We start from the raw sequence: 26,408 nt of genomic DNA, 5'->3' as shown, positions 1-26,408 counted from the left end.
TCCAGTGCACATTCCAGTCCCCTGTCGTGGAGGATGACTTGCACAGTCCTAGAGCCAGTCTCACGAGCACAGCCCAAATGCATCCTTGGGGATGTGTCTGTGGCTACAGTCTGCTCCTGATTTCCATGAAAACTGGGTTAATCTTCCTTGTTCCACTGGGTGGCAGAATCTGGCTTCTTATAAACCATCCCAGATAAACCAAACAACAACCCGTTGTCTGACCTTTCAGCAGCTGACTAGGACAAGTTTCAAACCTTTTTTTTTCCTCTGCTGTTTGGGGGTTTTATTTATGTGCCTTTAAAGTGGTGCAAGTTAAAGGAATTTTTCAGTCAGATTTTCTAAGCAAATATTTTGCAGTCACCTGCATGCAAGTGGAAATTAATACATGTGATAAAATCTTCGAGTCTTCCTAAATTTTGACCTGGGCAGAGTCCTTTTCCTCCAACGAAAGTGAACAGGAAAGCCTTCTTTTGCTATAGCAAAGGGTTTCTGTTTGTCCTACTTAATACTCATGTTTGTCCTGCAAGTCTGTTTGGGGTTTTTTTAAAGTCCCCAAAGGTCTGCTAAGTCTGAAACATGGTGAAGTGTTCTCCAAAGTACCTGCTAGCTCAGTTCTTGGTGCAACCAGAAGTAGATGGTGCAACTGCACTGATTTTTGTGGGCTGTTTTTCCCTTTGCCTCATCTTCACAGTCCTGCAGCTAAGAGTTTGCTTTTTTACCAAATTTGCTTATGTTCTTAAGTCTTGTTTTTCAGGACTTAAAGGCAAGCAGTGGTACCCATGATGCTCTTTCCAGATCTCAATTACTCCTGGCTTGCACTGAGCACCCTCCAAGTCCAGGTGCCACCACTGGGACCAAGTTTGGTTCAGTGTCTTGCAGAATTTACTTAAGTGCTCCTAGTCAGGTAAAGCAACTTTTTGATCCCATGGTCACAGCACATCCTTGAATTTAAGATGACCAATTCAGAGATATTTTGATTTTATCTTGGTTTTGTTTATGAGACTTATCATTGAAAATAAATGGAAGCAGGATTGTGGAGCTAGAAGGTATTATTTGGGTCTTAGGAGAAGATCTCACAGGCTTATGTTCAGAGCGATATGTGAGAGGGATGCCCAAAGATACCTCACCGGGCAGGGGGATGAGCAATTTGGCATTGACAGGAGCTTTGCACCATCATCAGCAGATGGAGGTGTCCAGCCTGCCTGCATTAGCCTTGTTTTCTCAGGAAATTAGGCTATGGATAGCTTCAGCAAAGGAGAGCCATTTGTCCAGGAGTGCCCTGCCATGTGCCAAATGGCACCGAGATTCCCAAGGAGCAGTGCCAAAGCTCACCAAGGAGTTGTGGTGCCCTGGTACCCATGGGCAACCTCCTTCCTCCCTACAGAGAATCAAGCCATAAAGAAAGGAAAGGCAGCTTTTTAATAGCTTCTTAAAAAATCACTCTATATCAGGACCAAATTGTCTTAATATCAGTAATATTTGTCCTTTTTTTTTAAAGAAAAAAAAAAGTTTTGGAAAAGTTAGAGCAGAAGCCTTCTTCCCCTACATTTCCAATGGAAGAACAAAAATTACCTTTCTTACTCTTCTTTTTCTCTTATTTGTAGGGCAGATGAGGGAGGGGGAATATTGAAATGTCATTCCTATCATTGATGCCTTTTCTCTTTGAATGAAGTAAACAGAAATATTCAGGGGGTTTTGGGTTGGATTTTTTTTTTGAGAGGAGGGCATGTCTGAAAACCATTTTCCAGTCCCTCATGAATGGGGTAGGACACATGTCTGATTGATTTCACATTTCTTTTGTTAATCATTTCAATGGTTGCAAGCAGCCTGGCATTACATTCTGTGGGATCCATTTCTTTTTGACATCTGCCTGTTAAAACAGGCTGTGACTTGTCTTCATCTCCAAAGGCACTGATGTATCGTGCTGCACAAGCTCAGAGTGGTCCAAACAGAAAGCCAACATTGTACAGCTGTAAACCTCCTATAAATAAATAAATTGTGTATATTTTATTCAGACTCCTTGCTTTTGAACTGCTGTGTTCTTCCAGAATGCTTTTGGTGGGCACAAGGTGGCTCTGCAGAGCCTTTTGAATTTGCTTGATTCACCAAACTCCATTCAAATCTTTTTCTCTGTAGACTTTGAGACTGAGGCAAGGTGATCTGCATGAGTCTTTCACACAAGGTTACACTCACATTTGCTGAGAAAATCCCAGGTAGGAATGGGTAACCTCCTCTGACTATAAACCTTTGCATCCTATGCCCCAGACTCACCACAGTGCAGGGAACTTGGTTTTTTGAGTCTCACCTGACTTGGAGAAAAGCTTTGTAGATTGCTGAAAAATAAAAATGGGGGGAGAGAGTTTATGGGCAAAGTAGGTGGAGGAAGTGGATTTTGGATGGCTTTCCCTCGGAAAACAAACCTGCACAATGCGCATGGGGAGCATTTGAAAAGCCTGGCCTTGCCCATGGGAATCTCCAGTCTTGCTGCTGTACCACACAGACCCAAAGCTTTAGGGACCTTGCTTCCATCTCAACTTCCCTCCACCCGCTGCCTGTGCTCAAAGTCTTTGCAACACGAAGGAGCTGTGTGCCTCTGCAGCCCACCCTTCAGAGCCTGGAGCAGACATCTGGAAACAGCCCTTTTGTTGTGGCCTGCAGGAGTCTTCCCAGACTCTTCAGCTTCTGGGATCATCCTCTGGGACAAAATGTTTCACCAAATAATGCACAGAGAATGAGCATACTACTCCTCTGCCTCCACCACTGAAACATCCTGCAAGGACCTTTCTTAGGGGAATGCCTTACAAACACTTCAGTCCCCCAGACATCTTGATACTCTCCTGGAGGATGTCCTGAGCAGTAGACCTGGCTGGGCACCTATGGAGCTGTGATGTTTGATGCTAGACATAGCTCAGGAGCTCTGGTGCCAACCACAAGGCTTTACTGAGTCTGGCTTTGTGCACATTCTTAAAAAAGTCTATGCAAGCCTGGGTAAGCCACAGACCATCATGTAGGCATGGAGGTTGTGCTTTCCCACCAACGTCCACACCTCAGTTTTGCTGGTACTGGGACAATGGGATTAAAAGTGTAGGTTGCTTTGCAGCCCTGCCTGTGTCTGCTGGTGGTGCACACCAGCATGGAGATAGGGCTTCTGGAATTGCTGTGGGGCCTCAGCACGTTAGTGGGGAGATGTGCAGAGACTGTGCATGTTTGGAAATGAGCAGCAAGTAATAGAGTCGTGCACACCTCCAAGCACAATCCAGCCCAGACTCACCAAGGATCCTTCAGGATCTCGTCATCCCTCCAGCACGGTCATTTGCCAGGGATTTCTGCTCACAACATTAGTTTCATATAGTTCCATAATAGTTTTCATAGGGGACTTTTTAAAGGGCTTTTTGTAAGGGAATGTTTTGATAGAACAAATGGGGAATGGCTTTAAAGGGAAAGAGAGTGAGGTTAGATCAGATATCTGGAAGAAATTCTTTACTGTAAGCTTGGGTAGGCACTGGCACAGATTGCTCAGAGAAGCTGTGAATGTGATGCAATGCTGGAAGTATCCAAGGAGAGGTTGGATTGGGCTCTGATCAACCTGGTCTAGTGGAAGGTGTCCCTGGCCATGGCAGGGGGCTGGAACTACATGATCTCTAAGGTCCCTTCCAACCTAAATCATTCTGTGATTCTGTGATTCTATGGTTCTATGATTCTATGATAAACTGGAAGTTCAGGGTTTTTCCTTTGACCTGAAAGAGCATCTTCATGGAGGAACAGACATCCATCCTATGCTTGAAAGTTGGTGCTGAAGTATTTCTTCTTGTACCTGGATCCCCTGTAGCCGGGATCTTCCCACCTTAAGCCTGTATGCATTCCCTGCCATATGAGCCTCCTGCCACTGAAAAGGCTAAGGGATTTCCAGCAGGAAGGGCTGCAGAGATGGAAGGGCCTTCAGCAGTGGGATGTGTTCATTGCCTGTGCCTCAGAACTGCTCGGGTGCTGCCACATCCTTGGCCAATAGCCCAGGTTAATAGCCAGGGATCAGCCACTGGAGTCTGTTCTGTGCAGCTGTCCAAAGGCTCCCTGCACTCTCCAAATCCCACCTCCAAGCCCAGGGTGCAGTCAGGAAGCAAGTCCAGCTCTGTGTTCCTGGCAAAGCCTCCCTCACTGCCTTTCCACACATGCATGGGTCCTGTTGGGCACAAGGCAAGGCTGTCCAAGCCATTCCAAGTGCATCAGATGCAGTCCAGAGCAAAGCCCAGACACAGCCAGAGCCTGCCCTCACATCCACACCAGCTGTACTGACACAGTGAGGAGGCCTTGAGTGACATGGACATGGCCCCAGGTGGTCACAAATCGTCTGTCCTGAGCTTAAGGTCAGCTGAGTCTGTTCACAGCTGAGGGCAGGGCATCAGCAGGGCATTTCTAAGGGCTGGGGAAGGGACCATGTGACTGTGCCGTGACTTCTACATTTTGAGCAGAGTTCCCAGTTAGCTTTGAAGCAAGGAGACTCCTTTTTATTGCTCCTTATTTCTGCAGTATCATCAAAAAACCACATTCAGTTGGGTCCCCAGGAGGATTTCCAGCACCCTCATTCCAAAGTGGAGCTTAGAAACAACTTTTATGGTAACACTGCAAATATAAAGGTATATTTTGCACCTTCCACTAGCTAAAATTACAAGCTTTATACCTAAGTAAGAAACTTAAGTGGTGTTTCGTAGCACAATTAAAATCCAACTCCACCTTTCTCAGCAGGAAGGAAAAAAGACACTAGCCCAGATTTGGGCAGGGAGTCACCAGGTCAGAGTTAAGATTCTAGGTGAAACCTCAGCTCTGATTTTCCTGATCTCAAGTGTTTTCCTGTCCCAGTTTTCACATTTACAAGTGCACAAGGCTGGTGCATTCAAACAAGGATGCCTGTCAGCTCCTGGCCTCACCCCACAGGACCTCAGTACTGTCCCTGCACAGCCCAGAGACCTCTTTGCACAGGGCAGGAGGACCTTTCCAGCCACACTTTTTCCTAGGAATTAATCAGGACTCTGCACAACGAGGACTTGAAACTGCAGCTAAACTCGTAGCATGGGTGCCATGAAAACATTTTACATGAGCAGATAGTGATAGGAAAAGGGGGTATGGTTTTAAACTTAAAGAAGGGAGATTTAGATTTGATACTAGGAATAAATTTTTTACTGTGAGCATGGTGAGGCACTGGAACAGGTCGTTTGCCCAGAGAAGCTGTGGTTGTCCCATTCCTGGCAGCGCTCAAGGCCAAGTTGGATGGGGCTCTAGAGGAAGGTGTCCCTGCCCATGGCAGAAGGGGTGAACCTCGGTGAGCTTTCAGGTCCCTTCCAGCGCAGGCCACTCTATGATTTTATGGTACCACAAACCGGGGCAGACTCCAGGGCTGCAGGAGGACGGATCTTTGGAGAGCGGGGATGCTGCGGGAGCGCGGCGCGGGCGGTTCCCGGGCTGGAGGTACCACACTCACACACTCACACCCGCACCACACCCACACCACAGCAGGGGCTGGCTGCAGCCCGGCTCCTCCCCCGCTAAGAGGCTCAGCCCGGGCCGGCGCTGCCCTCGCTCGGTGCAGGCGGCAGCGCGGCTCCGTGCGGGCAGCAGCCCCGTCCCTGTGCCGTCCCGCCGCCGTGCCCGGCCATGCCCCGCTGAGGTAAGGCGGAGCGGGGGCAGGCGGCCCCGGGGAGCGGGGATGCTCCGGGCGAGCGGGGAGCAGCCGTGGGGCGCTGTGGGATGCGGGGGGCGCGGTGCCATGGGTGCGGTGGGTGCGGTGCCCCCGGCGGGGCTGCGGGCAGCGAGGCGGATCGAACCTGGGCAGGAGGCTGGGCTCGATGGGAGGGGGAGAGACGCGGCGCAGACCTGCCGGCAGTGCCCAGCAGCCCCGAGCCAGCTCGGCTCCTGCAGCATGGATTAGCGGCTCGGTAATTTCTAGCTGCTGCTTAATTTGGCTGGGGTCACCTAGCAGGGAGCTGGAGAGAAGGGTGGAGGGCATTGCCCTCGGGTGCGGTGCATGCAGCCCTCCACCCCTTCGCTCCACAGCCCTGTCACATCCAGGGATACCTCTGGATGTGCTTAAACGTGGGGAGGGGCTCTGGGGGATGTCCCTGCTACATGGATACACTGGCAGTGCCGCAAGACCCCGGGTGTCCTCCCAGCCCACTTCACCCCCTGCCTGCTTTCACGCAGCTCCAGACACGGCATTTAGGGGGATAAGGCACAACCTGTGCTCAGGCAGGTGCTGCTCTTCAGGCAGCAGCACAAGTTCCTCTGGCTGCAGCACAGCACAGCTTGTGCCCAGGCTGGTTTTTGGGGATGTCTCCCGGGTCACATCTGTGCTGGTAAACAGCACCCAGGACCTTCCAGGCCATTTAAATTATTAGGAGTCTCCCTGGGAAGGGGCTGAGGCTTGATGTGGGATAGGCAATTGCCAACAAGCAGTTTGCATTTTGCTGCCTGGTTTGGGTTAACAAGACATTTAATACTCTGCTTGTTTGATTTGTCATAAATTGGTGATTTGTTAATAATGTATGGGTGTAAGCTTGTGTCGTAGAGGGAGGACCCTGGTTACTCATTCTAGCATTAATTCTCCTATTTAAATATAAGTTAGCCTGTTTTGTACATGGGCTGTGCTGGGCCAGCTGAACACAATACCAAAGAAAAATCCCAGGATTTCCTAGGGTATTTACAATTACGTTATCCTAAGGAAAGTGGAACTGGCATATCTTGGTGTCTCTGGGAAGACTGGGTGTATGGTAGAGGACCTGCCATGTAGGCAAAATGGAGGGGGAGTTTGAAAGGCAGCACACCAGTGGGTCTAAGATTGCCTGGTTGCCCCTTGCTGTTAAGTCTCCCCTGCAGAAGGAGGTGGCAGAAGCTAGAGAGGGTTTTCTCACAGCCCTAGGCTGTGGTGTTGGTGTGAGTGCTTCTCTCCATAGTCTGGGCAGAAGGATGTCCAAGAACCAACCCTGTGGGGTTATCTTATGCATTACATAAAGATGGCAAGGACATGGTGGTTGCAAGCTGACTCCTCACCCATCCTCCACTGTATGATGCTATGGGTCCTACTCTTCCCATGAGGTGAGGGACTGCAAGCTCCCAGCACTGGTAGTGTGAAGGCATGGAATGGATTTGCAGCTTTGACCGAGCTTTGCCAAAGCTTCAGTCAAAACCTGCATCCTTGTGGGAGCCTGAGAAGTCTCCTTCCTACCCTGTGCATAAACTGTCCTGAGGAAAACCAAAGTGGGAAAAAAAAGGAAAAAAAAAAAGAAAAAAAGGGCAAAAAAGAAAAATCCAGGACAGCACTTCCCTCCTGTTCATTGATGGTCAAAATTGTTTTCACCTGTGACTTTGCAATCTCTGAGCCCTTACTAATTCCCAAATATGTGTATCTAAATTGTGTTTAATTTTGTGGTCATGGCCTGGTGACAAACTGTAGGGCCAAAGTCTCTTCTTGGGCTTTTGGGGTGAGACTGGAGTAACTTCATGGAGCTACAGAATCCCCCCACAGGCAGTGGCATTTATGGGATCTGAATCCTGGCCAGGGATGACCCTCTTTTCAAGGCAGTATTATTTCTGTGTCATTTCCCCTCCCCAGAGCAGCCGATTCCTCTCGCTAGCTCCGAAGTTTCCCTGGGCCAAGTGCTGCTGTGCAGCCCTTCTGTCTCGCACTTGCTAACTTGTGACTTCGCAATCCTTGGGTTGCCATGGAAAGGATTATGCTGTGATTAATGAAGGCATTGTCAGCTAATAGTTTTTTTTCAAAGCCTTTCCTGGAGCTGCAGAGGGCAGCTTCCAAGCCTGGCAGAAAGCGGCTGACAGGATAGGTGGCTGCAGGCACTCAGTGCTGGGCACATTTTTGGCTGTCTGCATCAAGACCACGCTGTCACAGACATAGTGGTTCTGCAAGTCCCTTTTGAGGGTGAGAGGAAAACCAGGGAGGTTATTGTCCTCTTGGAGCAGAGCCAGTGTTTTTTTCTCTCAAAGCAGAGCGGGACAAGTGTCACTGTACCAAGGGTTTGGCAGGATGTGGAGACAGCACGTAAGACTGTGAGAGCTTTGCACTGAAACCGTGCTCTCAGCCAGGCAGTGTCCTAGAGGAAAACTGGTGTGGGATGAACCTGTGTGTTGTGACTTTCTGGTCCCCCAGTCATGTGCTAGGTAGAGCCAGAAAGCTTATCAGGACAGCCCTGCCCCAGCAGTGTCCATGGTTATGCTGTACCAACCCCAGGAAAACCCTCCCAATCCTTGCTGTGCCTGGAGCTGTGCAGAGAGCCCCTGCTCTGACCTGCAGAAGCACAATGGTTGGAAAAGCCCTCTGAGATCATAAAGTCCAACCCTCAACCCAGCACTGCCAAGTCCACCACTAAACTGTGTCCCCAAGTGCCACATCGACACGTCTTTAAATATCTCTAGGGATGATGACTCCACTACTTCCCTGAGCAGTGCTTGGCCACTCTTTCTGCAAAGAAATTTTCCTGGTATCCAATATAAAGCTCTCATAGTCAGACACTTGCAGAGAGCAGAGTGCAATTGTGCCCAACTGCACAATGGGAGTGCAAAATGTGAAAATCCAATGAAAAGCAGGCACTTGAAGTAGACTGAGTACCAAATGAAAATAGAAAAGTTAGAAATCCATAGCCATAAGTCTCTGGGGACTCCTTTATATCTTGGCATTGTTAGATGAGTCCCCCCTACCCCAGACCTGCCCAGCCTGAGCACCTGGGTAGCAGCTTCTACCTCAGCCCAACTGGAATCTAAAAACTGAGTGCATGGTCAGCCTCAGAGCAGTCACAGAAATTCACTGAGCTCTTCTTAGGCTGCAGGCCCAGCAAATGCGTTTCCCAAGATGTTGGTTCAGCTGCTGCCATCCCCTTTCCACATCCTGGTGTCATGGCACAGCATTTACCTGGGGTGCAGATGACCTGAACACAGTTTCACATGCATGCAAGGGGTTAAAACTTGCACTGTGAGGTTGGCTGTGGACTGACAGGTGCCTTGGGGGAGGTTTGCCCTGCTGTTGTTGCTGCACAACTAGCCTGGTCTCCACCTTTATGAGTGTGGAGGAAGGAAGATTTGCAAGAGGCTGAGCCTGATGTTACGTGGAGTGCTGGGAGAATGGAGCCTCTGTGAATCCTGGTTTTGTCTCCTCTCTCCATCTGACACTGGCTTGTACAGTGGGAGCTGTGCTTGGAAGGGGCTTTGGCCCATCTGACAAAGACACTTTCTTCAGCTGTTCCTGACTTTGGAAACGGAAGATAAATCTGGGATCATGGTAGCTGTCAATATCTCCATGTAAATATAAAGACTTTTACAGGGATACCTTCTACTAGACCAGGTTACTTAAAGTCCCATCCAACCAGGCCTTGATAAAGAGATTTAGTCTCTTAAGGCTTGCAGGTTCCAGCTGGGAAACACCTTCCACCTGGGCAGGACTCACCTGCCCAAAACACCAGGGCACAGCGAAAAGGTGCTCTGGGCTGTGCTGGGCTGGGACCAGGACCCAAATATTGGACCAAGCCCTTCTGTGTTCCTCCTGATATCTGCTGTTGTCCAGAGAGCACATTCCACTCCTCTGGTGATTTATCTCATTTCAAGTCACCTAAAACAAAAATTATTCCACTGGGGAGAATTCTGAGAAAGGAAAGATGGTCAGAGGTCTGGGACATCTTTCACAGGAGGAATGATTGTTTAGACAAAGGCTCCAAGCTGAGAAGAGATGGGAAGAAGGCATGTTATAGATCCTGGAAGATCATGTTTGCATGGTAAATGCAAAAGAAAGATTTTTCCTTTGAAATACAAAAATTAGGGACCATCAAACAAAGTTTACAGAGGCTCAAAGGTAAAAAGAGTTTGCACAATCTGGCATCTGTGGTGTTCCTTATGGCAGAACCACGTGGATTCTCAAAGTATTGGGTTAAAAAAGCACTTGGACAAGTTTCATTTACAAAAAGCCTCTAAAAACTATAAAGCATGTATATGAAAGGAAAAACAAAACTACCCCCTTTTGGCTCTAGAGGTTCTTGAGCTGCAAATTACTGTTTCTGGGGGAACATTGCAGAGTAATGCCACTACATCTGCTTTTATACTGCTCCTTAGGCATCCTCTGTCAGAGAAATATAGTGGGTGGGGAGCCCACAGGCTGGATCCAGTGTGGGCTGTTTACTCACCAAAAAGTTGTTCAGGGCTAGAGATCCTCCTTAAAGAATTCTTCTGAGGTATCAGCCTCACTGCACTTCTCAGTTATCTTGGAGAAGATAAAGTGTCAGCACATCATTTTAGTACAACTCCCATGTGTCATGTGGGCCAAGGGAAATACAACAAAACCTGTTCTTTTCTTTTTTCATTGAAAACATTTTTGTTCCAGCAGATACAGAGAAGAGCTAATGGGATTTCTTGCAGGTTCTGTATCAGATTTCCTGAAAGCCATTAGGGAATTGCCACAAAGATACTGATCAGCTGGATCTCTGCTAGAAAAGCTGGGGTTTGTGTGTGGGTTCCTGTGATTTCCAGAGCTGACCCATGCCTTTGTTGGGGTGAGGCTTGCATTGTAAGTCAGTTTTCCATGTGCCTGTTGTGTGTTGGTGTACAGGAGTTTGAATTCATGGCAGCAGGAGAGGCTGGGAGAAGAAAATTCTTTGCCTCTTGGTGGCACTGAGTTCCCAGCCCAGGCAGAGCTCCCATCGAGCTCAGTGGGCTCAAACAGCCTCATAATAACAGTGGGGCAGGAAGGGAAGGGGAGCACCCACAAACACAGCACCTCCCATCACCAGAGGGGAGGTAGGGATGGGGCTGGGGCACAGGCAGACCTCCTGCACTGGCACAGAGGAGTCCAGCACCTGTGTGCTGAGGTGAGGTGGTGGAAGGAGCCCTGCAAGCCCAGCTGGAGCACATCAGAGTGCTGCCTCCCACGTCGGAGCCTCTGGGTGTTTTCCAGCATCAGTGGAGGTTGCTGTTACGTTGTGATACCCCAGCTATTTCTGTCCTGCTTCCTCTCATCCCTCAGCTTTGCTGGATCAGTGCCATCAAGGCCAGCAGATTTACCCTGCTGGGCTGAGATGAGCTCCAGAAACCACACACACACACACACTGGATTTGTCTCAAGCAGCCCACACAAGGTTTTGGTCTGGAGAAACAAAGGAGTGGTCATTTCATCTGTAGTTTCTGTGTAAGAGTCTTCCTCAAGTCAAGTCTACTGAAAGTCCGCGTGAGTTCTCCATGGCTGGAAAAAGACTTGTAAGATCTTGGCCAAATTATGAAGTAAATCAGGACTGCAGTTGATGCAGCTTAATTGTACCAATACATGTTAGGGTGGTGGGTAACAGAGAGTAAAAGCTCTTAGGGCAGCCTTATTCCTCTTAGAAAAAACCCTCTAGATCTCCCCCAATGCCCTGTTAGATCTGTTTTTCTCCCAGGGCAAACTACTCTTCAGAGTAGCAAACCAGGTCCTGTCCTCCCAGCCCTGAGCTCAGCAGTCAGGGAAGATATTAAGTAAACAGGAACAAAATTCAAGCTTTTCAGGTGGAGCTGTGATGTTGACCTCAGCCAGGGAAATGAGACCTGTCTCCAGAAAACACCAATTTCTTGAGTGTAGCTAGGAGCAAATGACAACTATCAACAGCCACCCCTTCCTTTGTGTGGGTATCTCAAAGTGCTGCAAAGAAGGGTAGGAACAGAGCAGTTTGTTAATGCTGGAATTATTTAAGGACCTGATTAAAGCCGGCTTTCTCATCTAGGCTGATTTCCATAGGAAACAAGGCTTGTGTGGCCACTCTGCCTGTCCCTTTAGATGTGTCACCTAATCACAGCAGTTGGTTCATCAAGTTCACTTCAAATTTCAGCTGTAACAAGGAAACAAAGTTTCTAGACACTTCCTGAAATGACACAGGTGAGCATGGGAGAAATCTGGTGCCCTGCAGCATGATGCCACTGCCTGTTGGCCATCTCAGGTGGGGTGAGAAAGCTGTTAGGGATGCCCCACCTGCAGGAAAGGCTTCTTAGGAGGGGCTATGCCCTACTGACCATCTAGAAATCTTATTATTTGGAATTTTGTCATTCTAAGTGAGGCTTTTGTTAGCGCTGCTCCTCACAGATGAAATTCTATCTGTTTCTGGCTCTGCTGTTTGCTAAGTGGGAGCTTGGCATGGAGCGAAGCTGCTTTATTTCCTGGAGACTCCAGTCCTTTTGTCCATCCAGGCTGTTTCAGGATGCAATGACTACTACTTTATGCCTGTGCAACACCTGACATATAAAATCATAGAATGGTTTGGGTTGAAAGAGACCTTTTAGATTATCTCATTCCAACCCCCTGCCATGGGCAGGGATATCGTCCACTCAACCAGGTCGTTCAAAGCCCCATCCAACCTGGCCTAGAACACTTCCAGGGATGGGACATCCACAGCTTCTCTGCGCAACCTGTGACAGTGTCTCACCACCCTCACAGTAACATATTTCCTCCTAATATCTAATCTAAATCTACCTTTTTATGTGCCCTTTAGTCTAACTCTCTGACCTATACGAGTGACTTCAGCTCAGCCAGATGATGCCCTTTAGAGCAGAGCATCCCATGCACTGCATAGCACCCAGCAGGAGAGCCATAGATCAGCAGCAAGCAGCCCCTGTGACTCAGAATCCCCAGCTGAAAAATTAATATGACTTTTTGCATGTGCAGCCAATGAGTCAGAGAGTGTCAGTCCCCCTCTCATCCCGACTATTACAGGGCTGATGTCTCCCAGCACTGCCTGATGCTGCCCTGAGGGGTGTGATGGTGATTGCACCAAAGGCATCCTGAAAGGGCAGAGCGGAGTCTCCACTTAATTTTACAGTCCCTGTTCAAGCAAAACAACCTCAGGAGTCAGCAGAAGTCCCAGCATAAAAAGCAGGGTTGGTATCTTATGATTTAAACCCACTTAATCCTAGCAACCCTTGCATTTGGAGGCTGACCCCAGTCTCTTGAAGGGCCACCCTGAACTTCTCCAGGCCGTGAAAAATAAGAGGATAGTGTTATGGCAGGCAGAAGGAGGATTTCACTAAAAATCCCAGCAAAGGGGTTCCTGCTGAGACAAAAGCCCTTGCAGGATTACAACAGCTTGCAGAAGTCTTGCTCCAGCCAGCACTAGTAGCACCAAAAGGAGAGGGCCAAGGCCAGATTATTAGGGACCTACAAGAGCAGAGGTGAGACAGCTGCCTATTATGCCAATTTAAGGATAGAGAAGAGTAGAGGAGCTGCCTTTAATAAAGATATTCTGATTTGAAGTCATAGGCACAGACTCGGGTGCCCTGGTTCCACTGCATGACCTTGGGGAAAGTGACATCCTAACTCTATGCCTCAGTTTCTCTCTGTGTGAAATGAGGACAGCATTAGCCCCTCCTCCATAAATAGGCTGGGATTCAAGAAGGAATAACACAGGATAATATATTTATAGAGTTGGTAAAACAGTGGCTGCAGTAAAGATTCCCTTTAGAGAACATTTCTATAGGTAAAAAACCAGAAGTGGGTTAGTAATGAATTTACTGAGCTGAGCTAAGTTCAGTAAATTACCTCTGCCATATATTGTCTGGGTGGTGGAGAGTCATCTAGAGACTGTTGTAAAATGGAGCACCTTTCCTTAGATTTCTGGTTCCCAAGCCTTTGCAACAGGCTGCCCTGTGCAGATAGGCTGTGGATGCCCTATCCCTGTTGGATGGCTCTATTTGAGCTACCTGATCTAGTGGAAATGCTCCCTGCCCATAGCACAGGGGTTGGAACAAGATAATGTTTAAGGTCCCTGACAACTCAAATCTTTCTAGGATTCTATGACCTTTACAGAATTGTTTCCAGATAACAGTGTCTTTGTCCTGCATCTAAGCTAAGGGCTGACGTCTGTGGTTCAGCTGCAGGGCTAACACAGCCTGAGGGGCTCAGAAGGTTGTAGCCTCCTGAACCTGGCCATAAACAGGATGTACCATGCATGAATCTCCTCCCAAATCCAAGCATTCAGTGTAAAGCACATCAGGCTCAAGTCAGCCGCCACATCTGTGTGTATCATTTGCTCTATAAAGAGCAGGGATTTACCAGCCCTTGAAGGAGCAGGTCCATGGTGACCCCACTGGCACTTGCTGGTCTGCACAGTCCAGGCTAACTGGGCTTCTCTGAATCACAGGTAGGCAGGTTCTGAGCTCTGATCTTGGCACAGTGCTGTCCAGGCATCCCAATTTGCTCAGGACAAGCAAGAGGGTTTCCAGTACTGCCCAGCACTGTGCTGCTCCAAGGAGGAGAGCCTTGAGAGAAGGTCACTCGTACAGGTCAGAGAGTTAGACTAAAGGGCACGTAAAAAGGTAGATTTGGATTAGATATTAGGAGGAAATATGTTACTGTGAGGGTGGTGAGACACTGTCACAGGTTGCACAGAGAAGCTGTGGATGTCCCATCCCTGGAAGTGTTCTAGGCCAGGTTGGATGGGGCTTTGAACGACCTGGTTGAGTGGACGATGTCCCTGCCCGTGTCAGGGGGTTGGATTGAGATAATCTAAAAGGTTCATGTCTCAAATCACCCCCAGTTTCAAACAAAGGCTTTATTTCTAATTTTTTCTTGTCATGTGCTGGGCCCTGTTTGTAGGGGCAAGACTTGGGAGTTCATGTACAGGTAAAGAGGAGATGAATACAGTTGCCAACACCATTCAGCCAGCCTGCAAGTGCAGCTTTTCCCTAGATCAGCTCAGCCTGCTGCGTCTGGATTATGCTGAAATTACACCTGACCTCCTTGCAAAAGGATACTTTATTTGATTAATTGTTGTGGCAGTTGAAAACTGCTCAGTGGGCGGCGGGGGCTGGTGCACAAAAGGAAATCACTCTCCTTGGAGGCTGTGCTGAGTGCTCTGCGCAGAGTCAGGATCGGATGCTGCCGCGGTCCTTTGTTCTGCTCGGGCTGTGTGAAAGCTCAGCAAGGGAGAAAAGGTCAGGTCTTTTGTTCAGCTCCTCTACCTGCTGGACTTTTCAAGGAGATTGAATGCAGGGCAAATCTATTGAACTTCCTGCTGAAGGCTTAAAAAATTGATGCCCGTTTCCTGGCCACTCTCAGATGAACAGAGGCTGCTACGTATCAATTCTCTAACTTTCCAGAGGGGGGAGTTTTCTGTGATTTCTTGCTTTAATGTAACATTTTGGCTGGGACTCGTTCAGTTGAGGTGTCTCTTTCCATGGCACTGCTACCAAAACCCTCCAAATAGAGGTTTGGGGATCAAACCCTCAGAGTCAGCTAAGTGGTCTTTTTTTCATATTCACAGCTGCTCAGTGATGGGAGAAAGGAGGGGGCACAAAAATGAAACCAGTCACCTCAGGCTTCTTCTGTAGTCTGTGGACATAAATAATCCTGATAGATGGAATGAATTGGGCCTTGGAAGCACTAGTGTATCCCTATAGTCATGGAGGTGATCTTAGAGAATCTTAGAAATGTTCAGGTTGGAAAAGATCTCTAAGATCATCAGCTCCAACCATTAACCCAGCACTGCCATGTTCACCATTAAGCCATGTCCCTAAATTGTCTATCCACTTATAAGGATGGTAGTTCCATCACTGCCCTAGGCAGCTTGTTCCAATGCTTGAAAACCCTTTCAATGAAAATATTTTTCCTAATATTCAATTTAAACCTCCTGTGGTACAACTTGAGGCCATTTCCTCTTGTGCTGTTGCTTGTTACTAGGAGGAAGTGATTGACCCCTGCACCTGGCTACAGTGTCCTTTCAGGGAGCTGCAAAGAGATCTAAGTTCATCCCAAGTCTCCTTTCCTCCAGGCTAAACACCCCCAGTTGCCTTGGCTGCTCCTTATCAGACTTGTGCTCCAGACCTTTCACCCTTCCAATATTGGTTGACCTGCTCAAACCCAGTGTCTGCATATAAACAGCTCCATCCCACTTTGGGTGACATATGGTACTTGGAGCATGAAAAGAAAAGGCTGAGAACCACAAAGGCACCTAAAGACAGCACTGTCACGGGAGAGGGAAGGGTGGGTGCTGATGAGAGGCATAAAGCCACAACAGAGAGATTCGCTAATGGGCTCCCATTCTAGGATTTGCATTCTTCTTTCTTACTCCATGTTCCCCAGGCTTGTGTGGATAAACACAGTGACAAGTATTTGCTCCCAACTCTCCTCTGATCTGTGGGATGGTCAGGAGGAGGCAAGGAAATGTTCAGGCATTGCTTTCTCCCTAGTTAGTGAGTGCATCACAAAGCAGGCTCTTGGCTTTGAGGAAATTTGCTTCTGTCTTGAGTTCTGCTTAAAATCACATCCTGAGGTCCACAGTGTTTTGGGGTTAGTTTTTTGTGTTAGCGAGTTTATCACCTTTTGAGACATGGTGTCAACTCAGAGAGTTGCCCTCTTGCACAGAGTAACAGAATCAATTCTGTTGGAAAAACCTCTGAGATCAAGTCCAGCCTGTGACTGACCACCATCATGTCAATAGACCACGGCACTGAGTGCCACATCCAGTCCTTCCTTAAACACCTCCGGGGATGGTGATTCCACCACCTCCTTGGGCAGCCCATTCCAATGTCTAATCACTTTTCTGTGAAGAAATTCTTCCCGATATCCAAGCTGAACCCTTCCTGGCACAGCTTAAGACTATGTCCCCTTGTCCTGTCGCTGTTTGCCTGGGAGGAGAGGCAGCCGGCCCACCTGGCTACATCTGAGGTAGTCATGGAGTAGAGCTCAGAATGCACCCCCAACATAGCTAAACACAAAGCAGGTGTCAGCCTCTGTGGGGAACTGTCTGTATTGTCCTCACCTGAAATATGGAAGAGTTTGGGTAACTCTGTTAGGAGATTGGTAGTGACAATGCAGAGGATCAAATGGACTGCAGAGGTCCATGAAGACACTCAGAGGACTGGAGCACCTCTCCTATGACAGGCTCAGAGGAGAGATTTGGGTTTGTCCAGTTTGGAGAAGAGAAGGTTCTTAGGGATGTTACAGCCCTTTCCAGTAATGAAAGGGGCTACAAGAGAGCTGGAGAGGGACTTTGGACAAGGGAATGTAGTGATAGCACAAGGGGAAATGGCTTTAAGCTGAATGAGAGTTTATTTAGACTAGATAAGAGAGAAATTTCTTACAATGAGGATGGTAAGGTACGGGAACAGGCTGCCCAGATGAGTGATCAATGCCCCATTGCTGGAAGTATTCCATGTCAAGTTGGATGGAGCTTTTAGCAACCTGATCTAGAGGAAGGTGTCTCTGCCTGTGGCAAGGGATTTGGACCAGATGACCTTTAAAGGTCCCTTCCATCTCAAACTGTTTTGTGATTCTAAAAAAAGCTCTGAGACCCTGCAGCTGGAGAATGGGTCTCCACGGTCCTTTCACTGACCAGTGCAGTGCTTTGCGAAAGCAAACTGTATGGCACAGCCTGGAGCTGTCATCACAGGCTCTGATTAGTGCTGCAGCTCTTGGTGGAGGAAGGCACAGAGAATCACATTGCTTTCCTTTGCTTCTTTTCAAGCCCTTCACAGTCTCAGCAGAGATCACCACCTCAGCATTTCATGGTGCCACATTTCCCAGCTTGTGGAAATCAGCAGTTTCAACCCAAGTCATTTTATCTCAATCATTTGATACTGCTGGGGATCTGGTTGTTGAGATTTTTAGATGGGTCAAAAGAAACAACATTGTTTGCATTTTTAGCTGATCCCTAGTCAGCCTGACCAATGAGGGGAGCTCAGCACATGGTTTATAAATGCTTGGTTTTCAGAGAGAAACCATATTTTTTATATTTTTAATCTCTACTGAGGGTCTGTTGAAAATCATACCCTATTTCTGGATACTGAAATTTTTGGCTGGAAGCAGTACCTACTGCACAGCCCCTGCCGCTTGTCTGTCACTCATGTTGTGTAGATGACACCCTGTTTATTGGAGGTTTCAGTTACGAGCATCATTTCCCTGGGTTTCAGTTGCGCTTGCAGAATGTCAGACTGCCGTGTGCATTAGCACTGCGCTTTCTTCCTGAAGCTGCTTGCACAGAAGAAAAAAAAGCCCTAATGTACAGAAATGCTAAGTATCTGCATATGTAATGCAGCAAGGCTGCTCCTGTGCTGGGCTGTTTTACTACAGAAAGCTACTTTGGCACCTATGGTCTTTTCATCCTGTAGTTATTTGGCTAATTGATTAACAGGTTCTCTGTGTTCTTTTGTGCAGGAAAGGTTGTTTTTAGTCCAAGTAGCTGGGATTTTATGGGTTTGGAGATTCCAGATCTGTAGGATGTCTGGAACGTCCCTTTTTTGTAAAACACAAAACAAACAAACTAGCCAAACAAAGCCCCACCACAATTAAAGACTACCAGGTTTCCCTGCGAACAGCATCCGCCCACGAGAAGGAGAAGCCTGACAGGGAGTACCCTCAAATCTAATTAGCACTAATCCTGTGCCTTTCATCATTGTACGGCTGAGTGTTGCAGGAATAGCTGGAGAAAAAGCTGCACATCTCCTAAAAGAGCCCTTGCAGGCCATTGTTTAGTTGCACAGTACTGCACACCAAGGAGCCCTTCTGAGGATCCAGGGCTTCCCAGGGGCTCTTTTCCCACCCTGCTATCAGGTTTGCCTTTACATGTCAGCTTGCAGCTCTGCTTGAATCTGTCTTTTTCCCTCAGTTGTCTGTGAAGATGGATTTGCAGCTGACAGGCAGGTAATTCTTTACACCAAAACACACCTCTTGTTCACGCAGCTATTCCTCTCCTGAGACCAGCATTCACTGTAAATCTGGTAATCACTCAAGTTCTGATGCAAAAGCTGTAGGGAAGGCTTTTCTTGACCTTCACTGAATTTGGGTCAGAGCTTTTCCAGGAAAACAGGCTCTGTGCTGCTCACGGTGCAGCAGAGCCCGCAGGCAGGCTGTGTCATGGATGCACCACTCACATGAGCAATGGTAATTCCAATGTTTTCTGCAGCTTCTTGCTATTGTGACCCGCCTTGCTGAGGTGAGAGCTTCCTGTCATTCCCCACGCCGTTTGTCAGCATGACCTCAAGCTGATCCGTCTGTGCGGAGGCGGCAATTAAGGCATAAATAAGGGAACTTTCTCAGCACAGTGGCAGGGAACCTGTGGCCAGGTGGTGCTTGCAGTGTCCCCACATCCCCACCACGAGATCTTGTACTGTTTGCTCACTAGCAAAAGCCCAGGCTGTGCTGTCCTGTGTGTAAAAAAAACAAAAACAGTGAATGCTCTGGGTGAATTCCCATTGCTTTTTATTGCCCTCCAGGCAATATCATTGCTTTCCATGGGAATGCACCTTTTCTCCACATTAAAGGAGATAATCCAGAAGGCTGGATTTTGTTTTTCTGGAGGAGTTAGAAATGACAGTTTCTTCTTGCAAGGATGAAGATACTTGTGCTACAGGAAGGGAAGGTGCAAGTGAATGGCCGCTGCTGTAGCACTTACTCCAAAGCTCAGGTTGGAGAAATGGGGAACATCATAGTGTCATGGATTGGGTTGGGTTGAAAAGGACCTTAAAGATCATCTAGTTTCAGTCCTTTTGCCATGGGCAGGGACACCTTCCACTAGACCAGACAAAACCCTCCATGTAGGCCCATGTATGTGGTCAGTTGTAGTTGGTAAGCTGTGACTGCCTCAGGGGAGAAGCTGAAGGCAGATAGAGAGGATGAGACTCTAGGACAAAATACTTAAATAATTTTTAACATTAAGAATTGTTTGAGCTGTAGCTAATTACCTAGAGAAGCAGTGGGTTGTCTCTGCTGAGAGCTTGCTCGTTGATCAAGCTAGCAGGGAAGATCCCTGTCAGTCAAGAAGAAGATGAGTGGCTGCCATTTCAGACTGAGGCCTTCTGACCTGAGAGCCCTGCTGCCCATTCAGGGCTCCAGGAAGAGTGCAAAAGTACAAACTGTCATAGCTTCCCAACCATGCCAGCTTCCAGATGGACAAAGACTAGGAGGAGTAGTACGTATGGACATTGCTTTCCTCCTTTCTGCTCACTGTCACCCACAGTTAGAGATCCCAAAGACTGGCGGGGTTTGTCAGCTTAACCGTGATCAAGAGCCATTGTTTTCCTTCCTGATTGTAATCCTGGTTTCGGTAAGGACAAAGGTGCTTGTCTCTGAGGGTGTAGGTCTGACCTTTTTATTCACCATTCCTCAGATAAACAGTAAAATATGCTGGAAAATCCTTAATCCTTCTCAGATCCCTTGCAGGAGGGCAGGAGGTGAAAGCAGTAGCGTGCAGAGAGCACTGACGTGTTAAATCTCTTTGTGCAGCTAAGGTGACACACGTTTCTGCCAGTCAAGTGAAGTGGACACAAGCTGAATGAAATTCTGGGTTTTTTACAATTTAAAGTGCACAAGGTGTTCTCCAAAATACAGGCTCTACACCAAGACGGGTACAGTTGGGGATAGGCATTGAATTTGAATGCACACACCCCATAAATTAATTATTCTCTTTTTTCACTGCACTTCCATTTAGGAAAATCATTTAGGGTGCAGAACTTCAGGAGAAAGGAATCGATTTTACATTTAGAGTGAAATGCCTGAATTTCTTCTGACCAATGCTTAACAAGTATGTGCTCTGGAGGATTAGCACAGTGGAGTGATCCCCCAGGAAGTATGGCCAGTCATGTGGTTGGACTCCTGTGCTGAAGTGCCAACAAGGGGCACACAAGTGCCAGTTAAAGAGATTAGAGTAGCAACCCCCTTCTTTGCAATTGCAGCATAATGGCTTTGTCCAGGTTCCTCAGACTTCCTCCCTCCAGAGTCAAACTCTGTTGGGTTTCTTTTGTATTGAGGATATCCTCAGAACCAGGAAAGCCACAGTGGAAATCACTGTGGTGCAGACCTCTTACTGAAGCATTCCTTGGCTTCTGTTGACCACAGCCTGCAAGCAAGTGACATGTGTAGTTCTGTGTCAAACATCACTCTGCATCCAGGTGTATTTTAAAGCCCCTTCAGCCTCACCCCACTGCCTCCCTCAGATGTTCAGTTCAGATGATGCTTGACCAGTGATGGCCAGAAAGCTGCAATATGAACCATATTTACAAAAAATACACATTCCAGAGGGTTGTCTCTGTGCCCTTGTGCTACATGTGAGTGATTTGGGAGAGGTGCTGGGTATGTTTTGTTTAGCCCAGCTCATTTCAAAGACCATCTGTAGAGCTTCTCCCAGGATTGGGATTGAAGTGCCCTACACTCACCTGCCAGCGAGGGTCAGAGGGTCCAGATGGCTGTTTTGTTCCACCAGGGCCCTCCTGAATTAGTAGGCAGCTGATCTCTCTGGTGCTCAGACAAGCCCAATCCTTCTTATTGATCCCTGTGGGAAGAACAGGCAGGGGAGTCTGCCCCTTCCCCTTTGGGGTGTTCCCTGCTGAGCAAGCCGAAGGGAAAGCTGGCTGTCTCTTGTCTGCAACCTCTCTTGCAAAGGGACAGAATGCACTGAACAAGATTAAGCTGAGGCTACACCTTCAGAAAATAAAAATAACCCACAAAAGATTCAGGGCACCAACATCCTGTTTAAAATCAGAGTGGATTTGGTATGTAAATACTCTTCCAAACCTGGCACAAGTTTTGGAAGATTATTCAGCATCACCACAGGCCAGGCTAAGCAGGATACCAACACACTAGGTTGTTTTAATGCTGGGAACCCAGATAACCATGGAAAAGTACTTTGCTTCAGCAGCAGCAGGGCAGAAACTGAAGGAGCATTTCTGAGATGTGGACTTGTGGCTTTAGCCCAACCTGTTGGAACAGATGTCCCATGCATGGTTTTTGCAATGTGGACACCCAGTGGGGCCAGCTCACCTGGGTCACTTGTCTGATTAGCATAAAGTTTATGTCTGGGGTATTTAGGAGCTCCTTTGTTGGGCAAGATCTCTGTTTTTCAGAGGGGAAAAGGGAGGAAAGAAACTACTAGATGACTTGTCCATAGCAGATGTCCTTCAGCCAGGGAACTCCAACTGCTATCCTGCTCCAGAGTTCAACACTGACCCGTGATCATCATGGACAGACCTCTGAAGAGCCTCCCACAGTGCCTGCTCTGTGCCTGGCTAAGATTTCACTGACTGTTCCCAGTGGAACAGACTCTTCAGCATCCCTAGGCAGTCTGCCTCAGGGCTCACTGCTTGGCAGGGTTAGAAAGTTATTTTCAATCCATGTGAATTAAAGAGAAGAGTAATAATTTAAAGTGCTACAGAGAAGGTTCAATCTTAGAATTAGGAAAAGTGCCTGACAGCCTTTCAGTTATTAAAGTGTGCACGTGATTTTCCACCATTCTTCTACCTTCTAGGAAAAGCAAAATTAATTCATTAAATATGGCCTGTGGCCAAAGTTTGCCTAGTGAGTATTTCCTAAAGAAGAGTGATGCCGTGGCTGCTCTTAGGACACCAGCTCCTTTCCCAGGCAATGCAGAGTGTTTGTGGATCATGTAGATGGTTTTAGCAGATGGATGTTTTCATTAAGGTGGTTGAAGGCACTTGCATGGCAAAAGCCTACAGATGTGGGGTCTGTGAAAATGTAGAGGTGGTGCAGGCAGCCTGGTGAGGAAAAGGGAATAACTGCAAATTCTGTTGGGACTTTACAGTCTCTGCAGGAGCTGATGGAGATAAATCCTGCCTTTCTAGCTAGGATGGGAACACCTGTTTCCCGCTGCACCTGAGAGGCTAGAGAAAATTCAGCCAGCAGGATCAGCACAAAAGGCCAAGTCTATACCTTGCTGAATGGAATGCAAGCAGTTGCTGCTGGTGGGGAAGAGAGATCACTTTCCTTGCCATGAGGAAAGTGTGTAGAGACACTGGCATGGGACATTATTGTATTTTTTTTTTGGTGAGACTGAGTCTGTCTCTTTGGGACATCCCACCTGGAGACGATTGTGGGAAGGGTGGAAAGACTTCTCCCTCCCATCCCCCTGAGAAATGTTTGCTTTTTAGTGGGGAGAGCAAAAAAATGAAAGTTATGGCTAAAACTTGAAACACAGTACTTAAGTTTTTATGATGAGTCCAGAGTATTTTGCCTCTCTGAATGGAAATATCTTGTGTCCTGCAAGATTATCCTTCATCAGCATTCAATGTCCAGTGTCCTGTGGGAATTATGCCTCTGAGATCAAGTGCCTGTCCCCCTGCTTTTTAAGGCACGAGTATTTTTACTATGCTGGAAAACATTCCACACCAAAAATACAACTATTATTGATTGCCATGTAGCAAGGATGACTCACAGATTAAAAGCTGCAGAAATTAAATTATTTGAAAGCATTTTTCATTCATACAAACCCAACACACTTAATTTTGGGAGCCATGAAATGGCACTAGAGCAGCAAGCACAGACTCAGGAGCAGCATGGGACTTTCCCATGTAAATCCCACAAATACACAATTTGCACAACAGCTGGAGCAGAGAGTGGAAATACTCCATCCACTCCAGGTCTTAGTTTCAGGCTGTGCTAGGGGACTTGATATTTTCTTTTCTCTCTTGAAAGCAGTTTGGAGGAAAAGATGCAAACCCATCCAGCCATGTCACGTGTTAAGGACAGTACTCCCCCCCTCCACGTGCTTTAGTTCATACCACAGGATCCAAAGACACATGTAATAAATCAGTATCAGAGTGTTTGCTGGGTTAATCCTTGGATAACTTTCTAGGACTCAGTTTACAAAATATTACTTGCATAAGCAACCTGCAGTCCCAGTCTCATTCACCACAGTGCCAGCATTAATCTGGATGTATTTAGAGGATTGTCTCTCACTGTCTGGAATTAATATTACGAAAGCATTGGGAGTTTCAGTGCTACCAGCTCTCTTCCACACCTAGGGCTGTGGAAGTGCTGTAGGGTTGGGACAGTCCCCAAGCTGGGTCTCTTGAGTCAGGGGAGAGTCATTAATTGCTGACTTCTTTTGATTTAGGTCCGTTCCTGGTGATTGCTGATGTGTTTATACAGGAACCATGGTGATTCTACGACAGGTAAGTGAATTGTTCCTGTCTTCAGCTTCTCTAGTTTTACTCCATCACCACAGGCACTAATAAAAATATATTTTTGGAGGGAACAGGTCATGTCAGGTTATTTTTGTCCTTTCTTATTTCCCTAAAAGGACTGTTACAAGATGCAGAGATACTCATTAGCCTTAATCCTCGATTGGCTTAGAGGAAATCATTACTCTGTGTGTGTAGTCCAGATTAACCTCGTACAATGTTCCACTTCTATTTTCTCATCTGGGATGGCCCAAAAGCTGCATGTGAACCCTGGACATGCAGGAGAGTAAAACAACTTACTTAAAATAGGATCTAGTCAAAAACTGATTTTCAATTTCCAGGAACAATTCTGCTTTGGTTGTTTAGAAATAGTCTTTTTGTACATGTAAAAGAAATTGAAGGATGGAGCACCTCTGATATGAAGACAGTCTGAGAGAGTTGGGGTTGAGAAGGAGAAAGCTTTAGAAAGACCTTATATCACCTTGCAGTAGCTAAAGGGAGCTTGTAATAAAGGAGAGCAACTTTTATATTGGCCAGCAGTGATGGGACCAGGGAAGTCCTTTTATACTAAGAGAAGACAGGCTTAGATGAAATATTAGGCAGAAATTCTTTTCTGTGAGAGTGGAGAGGCACTGGCACAGGCTGCCCAGAGAAGCTGCCCTATCCCTGGGAGTGTTCAAAGGAAGGTTGGATGGGGCTTTGAGCAGTCTGGTCTAGTGCAAGGTGTCCCTGCCCATGGCAGGGGGTTTGAAGTCCCTTCAGACCCAAACTATTCTGTGATTCTATCAATTGAACAATGAAGTTGTGTAGCAGGTCTCATGTAGATTCTGCAATAATTTAGGGCTTCATATTGTAGTGTTTTCCCTTTGTCTGGGGTTAGCATGTCTCACTCTCAGCTTCTCCTTGCCATGTCTCACCTGGGGAGGACTGACAGTCCCACCGCGTATCCTGGGTTGGGGCTGCAGAGACTCGAGTGCATTTGTCAACACAGTCAAACATTGAGTCAATAGAGCAAATTTACCCAAGAATTTCGATTGAATTCTTTGTCTTGCTTGGTAAATCTGCTTTTGTCCAGCAGAAAGTACTGGACCTTTGAAGGAACTCACATAGCTTCAGTTTACAGCAGTGACACAAAGAGCTGAGGATAGCTTTGAGTGGAAGGAATGCCAGAGATCTTGTGGAGCGACTGAAATGCTTTTTATAGCATTTCCCCAACCTGCTGGAACCTGAGCCCAACAAAAACAGGCCGTACTTTGGTAGGGGTGTTTAGAAGCTTGGTTGTCCTTCCAAAGGCTCCAAGGCATTGGCCTCGTGCACAAACTGGCTGATGCAGTTAGCGGTGTCGAGGAAAATGGGTGTGGAAATTAAAACAAATCAGGCAAAAAGGTCAGCATAGCAGTTGAGAAATACCCTGTTACAACTCTGTCTGGGATGGTATCACTCCAGGCTGCCTGTCATGTCCCTCTCTGGGTGTTACCCTCTGTGGGTAAGCTGCTGGATCATAGTCTTCTGTACCAGTCTGAATTCACCCTTTACAGAGCTTTAATCAAATTGAGCACCTTGCTCATTATCTAAAAACAAAGTGTCTTGTCCAGGTAAGGCTGCAGCATACTTCTGTATAATTCTGGGCACTCTCCCTGTGTGTTCAGATGCCAGGCAGTTGCTCAGAAATATCAGAGAAATAGGTTTGGGTTGAATTTATTGCTCACTGCAAACATCTCTGCAGCGTGGATACGGTGAGCAAGGACCTCTCTGTAATTAAGTAAGGTTATCCAGTTGTTAGCAGGTACAGGCCATTTGTGAAATCACACCATCAGAAGGTCCTTTCTGAGTCACACAGGAAACACTTTGCTCTCTATTGCCCTAAATACCGCTCTTTATGTTATGCTTAATTATAAATAGCAGCAATATTTGTATTTTGCCTCCTTCCGTTTTGCTATAAGATTTTGGAAACACATCTATGTGGTTCATGACCTGTATTACTTTCCAAGGAGCTTTCTCTTTGTCTTTTTTTTTTTCTCATTCTTGAATGTGCACAACATGCTTACAGTCCTGCCATCCTACCCCTTTTTCCCATGAAAACTTTCTCCAGCAAGGTCAAACAAAACCCCAAATCATCACCTGGGATAGATGAGCACTGAGCATTTGGCCCTTGCTGCTTGGTTTCCACCCAGCTATAAATCCAGGAGTTTTGAAGATGAGCCTGTGACACTGCTTCTCTTCCATTCTCCCATCAGAACAAACCATTCCAAGGAGCTCCCTCAGGGAGAGCTGAGCACTGAGGGCAGCACACAGCTCCAGTGAGGAGGAGAAAGCACACAGAGCTTTCTTCCTGCCCTGCGTCTTCCACCCAGTAATCCAAAAGAAAAGCCAATATTGTTCCCCAGCAGGGGCTTGCAGGGAGCCAAACTTATCAGCTTTAGTTACTAGCAAATTGCTAGTGGCAAGTCCATTTCCATGCACAAAGAAAGGGAAGATGGAAAAGGAGGGCT

The 26,408-nt window shown here is 47.2% G+C and overlaps 1 protein-coding gene across 1 annotated transcript in view; it reads left to right on the top strand.

Moving 5' to 3' along the window:
- The first annotated feature begins 5,591 nt into the window (after positions 1–5,591).
- The window catches only part of MYO7A (myosin VIIA), a 99,061-nt gene continuing 78,244 nt past the window's right edge, over positions 5,592–26,408 (top strand). Inside the window, exons 1-2 of the mRNA XM_054269914.1 lie at positions 5,592–5,662; positions 23,850–23,907. Coding sequence (XP_054125889.1) covers positions 23,890–23,907 — 18 coding nt within the window. The 5' untranslated portion in view covers positions 5,592–5,662; positions 23,850–23,889. The remainder of the gene's footprint in view (positions 5,663–23,849; positions 23,908–26,408) is intronic.

This window comes from Melozone crissalis, unplaced genomic scaffold (genome assembly GCF_028551555.1).
Source record: "Melozone crissalis strain CALT ecotype California unplaced genomic scaffold, PUWL_Pcris_2 ptg000008l_1, whole genome shotgun sequence".
Classification (NCBI taxonomy): Eukaryota; Metazoa; Chordata; class Aves; order Passeriformes; family Passerellidae; genus Melozone; species Melozone crissalis.
This window is presented reverse-complemented; position numbering and strand designations above follow the sequence as displayed.